The following is a 3,797-nucleotide window of genomic DNA, read 5'->3' as shown; positions in this document are numbered from 1 at the left end:
GGATGTCACACTCCTTCTCCTATTATCTACTCCTGATATATATATATATATATATATTATATATTACATAATTTGTCATTATTAACCCCTGATATAGTGTATATAGGCCCCTATATTATATATATATACACTATATCAGGGGTTAATAATGACAAATTATGTCATTATTAACCTTTGACTATATATATCAGGCGAGTAGCTACCTATACGCAAAGTACGCAAATGCGTACTAAAATTTTTCAGAATAAAAAATACATGACCTTTTTACTAAAACAAAATAATATAACGTTTAGTTGGGCTTACAGAATTATGCGTGTGATAAGAATAATGACTACAGTGTTATTACGCCAGATGGTGGGAAGGATTTCAGTAAAAATAACAACTTTGACAAATTTGAGTGCAATTTTGCGTACCATAAAAAAATGTCTGGGTACGCCCCTGTATATTCTTATGTTCACTCTTAGTCGTATACATGCATTTAATCACGTGGATACGTATCGCGAAACAAATTCACTCTCGCGTGCGATTCGACGAGCTCGTTCCAAGATGGCCACCGTAACGCGCGTCGTTGCAGGAGGTGAGGTGCCATGTGATCGCCCGCCAGGACTTTGCGCGCTCCCAGCCCGCATACCTCTGCATCTTCTGCTGCGGCACTATCACCATGATGGCAACTCTCAGCCACTCGTGCATCGTGTGCGGGATGTGCGTGCCGAAAGGTGAGCACGCACGCACGCACGCACGCATGCACACACGCATGCGCACGCACACACGCGCATGCACACACATGCACACACATGCGCACGCACACACGCGCATGCACACACATGCACACACGTGCGCACGCACGCACACGCGCACGCACGCACGCACGCACGCGCACGCACACATGCACACGCGCATGCACACACACACACACACACACACACACACACACGCACACACACACACACACACGCATGCACACGCGCATGCACACACATGCACACACATGCGCACGCACGCACACGCGCACGCACGCACGCACGCACGCACGCACGCACACATGCACACGCGCATGCACACACACACACACACACACACGCGCGCGCGCGCGCGCACACACACATCCACCCAGACACCTGCCAGGACATGAAGCAGTCAGCCACCAGGTGGCGGTAGAGACTTTTCTTCGTGATTTCGTCGAGATTGGATTATGGCGATCGTTTCGACATCTAAACTGATTCGATACGGTTCTAAACTTTCACGTTCTTTCGGTTCGAAGAATTTTCGATGTTTTATGGTCATTATAATCATGTAAAACGATGTCCAACAATGTCTAATGACCATTAATGATGTGCAACTCACTCTAATTATTAATTATTAATTAATAATAATTAAAGCTATCTAATGATTATTAATTATTAATTAATAATAATTAAAGCTATCTAATGAATCGATCGATCCTGTATAATAATGTATAATAATGTGTAACGGTTAATAACGACTTCTAGCGCTAATTCTAATCGCCTGACCCCGCGCGCATCTCACACTCTCTCACGACAGGTTTCGGCAAACCAGCCTACCTCTGCCACGTGCACCGCCACATCGACTGGACGGGCATGCTCACTTGTTTCCACTGCAACAAGGTGCAGCCGACGACGCCACCAGAGCGCGCCCCGAAGCCGGCGCAACTCTGTCAGCAGTGCAGCGTCAGGGACACTTGCTGCAAGCTGTGCCTCGTCTAGCCCGCGGCGCAGGTCAAGGTCGCCGGGTCAAGGTCGACCAATCGGGACGCGGTCTATACGACCTCTGGTGTGTGGCCTTCACCGTGACTTGTGATTGATGTGTGTGTGTGTGTGTGTGTGTGTGTGTGTGTGTGTGTGACCTGTTTTTGGTATGTGTGACCTTCACTGTGACCTGTACGGGGTGTGCGTGACCTGCGTGCTCGATATGTGTGACCTGTGACATTAATGTGTGACCCTCTCTGTGACCTGTGCCATGGGTTTGTGACCATCACTGTGACCTGTGTTCGGTTCTGTGACCCCCCATTGTGATATCTATCATTAATGTCACTATAATAATGTGTGATCCTTGCAGTGACCTGTGACGTGGATGTGTGACCATTACTGTGACATGAGTCTGTGATCCACATTGTGATATCTCTCATTGTTATCCTCACTGTGACGTGTGATGTGTCCGCGCGTGCGTGCGTGCGTGCGTGCGTGCGTGCGTGCGTGCGTGGGTGCATGGGTGTGACCTTGACAGTGACCTCTGCTATCGGTGTATTGCTCATCATTGTAGCTGTTGAATGCTGACCGTGACCCTCTGCTATGGGGGAAGGGGGGGGGAGGGAGATATGGTTTTATAGCAGATTTACGGGTTACTTGCTCATTATTGCTTGCACGTGTGTGCGTGCGTGCGTGCGCGTGCGTCGGTGAGTGAGTGCGTGCATGCGTGCGTGTGTGCGTGCATGAATGTGTGTGTGTGTGTGTGCGCGATATTGATCCAAGACAATTTTTTGACGTACAGGCACGTGGATCGTTCCAATGATAATAATTTAATGGTAAATACGACATATATTTAATTACTTTAATTACTTTAATGCTGGGTCGGATGAGCTTTTTTGGACCCCTCTATATGATATCAAACATAGCAGTGTCTCAGGCAGTCTTTTGACCCCTCAAAATGTATATGAAATGCTGTTACTTGTACATGTGTTTTTGGTGGTGCGCACATAAGAAAGAAAAATAGGACTACACTAACAGGAGGTGTCGAACTTATACTGATGCCACTGGAATTGCTGTTGAGCCGAGATTTGAAGATGTTTAGACTCTCTGATATGACCACTACACTTGGAAGATTGTTCCACTGGTCTACGACCATAAATGAAAAACAGTTTTGTCTGATTGTCGAATTACATCTTTCCTTAAACAGTTTTAGTTCATGACCACGTGTGTTATTACCACTTCTAACAAAGAATATACCCTCTCATCCATGTCTTCTAGGCTACTTAAAATTTTAAAGACCTGTATCATGTCGTACCGATCTCTTCAGTACCTCTAGTGATGGTAAACCGAGCTTTAGAAGCCTCCCCTTGTACGACAAGTGTTGTGTGTCACATACTAATTTTGTAGCCCTTCTTTGTACCTTCTCCAACAGACGAATGTCCTTCTTCAGGTACGGTGACCAAACTGGCGTTTCATACTCCGTTAACGGACGGACTAGGGATTTGTACAGGGAAAGAAACATATCCTTGTCCATATGGTCAAATGAGTGCTTGCTTTATCAAGCCTACCATTCTGTTTGCCTTTGCCTCCCATTTCCTCACTTGTTTCTCATATTTCAAGCTGCTATCAAACGTTACCCCCAGATCACATTCTTCAATATCCTGTTTCACAATGGTGTTTCCCATATATTCTTCTTCATAGTGTAGCAATACATTGGATAGTTCTTGCCAATATGCATAATTTTGCACTTTCCCATGTTAAAACGCAGCTGCCACTTATCTGACCAGTCAGTAGTCACACAGTTTGTCTAAATCCTCTTGCATTTTCTCACACTGTTTATCGTCATAAATGGCTTCGAACAGTTTCGTGTCATCTGCAAATATTTTAACAAAACTGTTTACGACATCTGGCAGGTCATTTATGAATATGAGAAACAGCACTGGACCTAGCACACTACCCTGGGGTACCCCGCTTACCACGTTTCTCCACTCTGATTGCGCTGAATTATGTGAGACAGTGCGTCTATAGCTGGTATTACCGTAGGACATAGGTTTGGCTCCCAATCTCTTGTGAGTCACAGTGTCGAAAGCT

The 3,797-nt window shown here is 45.8% G+C and overlaps 1 protein-coding gene across 1 annotated transcript in view; it reads left to right on the top strand.

The window, feature by feature from the left end:
- LOC106817788 overlaps positions 1 to 1,790 on the top strand; it is a 10,923-nt gene extending 9,133 nt beyond the window's left edge. Inside the window, exons 6-7 of the mRNA XM_014822485.1 lie at positions 575 to 716; positions 1,543 to 1,790. Coding sequence (XP_014677971.1) covers positions 575 to 716; positions 1,543 to 1,724 — 324 coding nt within the window. The 3' untranslated portion in view covers positions 1,725 to 1,790. The remainder of the gene's footprint in view (positions 1 to 574; positions 717 to 1,542) is intronic.
- The last annotated feature ends 2,007 nt before the right edge of the window (positions 1,791 to 3,797 follow it).

Source organism: Priapulus caudatus, unplaced genomic scaffold, assembly GCF_000485595.1.
Source record: "Priapulus caudatus unplaced genomic scaffold, Priapulus_caudatus-5.0.1 Scaffold1863, whole genome shotgun sequence".
Lineage (NCBI taxonomy): Eukaryota > Metazoa > Priapulida > Priapulimorpha > Priapulimorphida > Priapulidae > Priapulus > Priapulus caudatus.
Note: the sequence above shows the minus strand (reverse complement) of the source record. Positions and strands in the feature narration are given on the sequence as shown.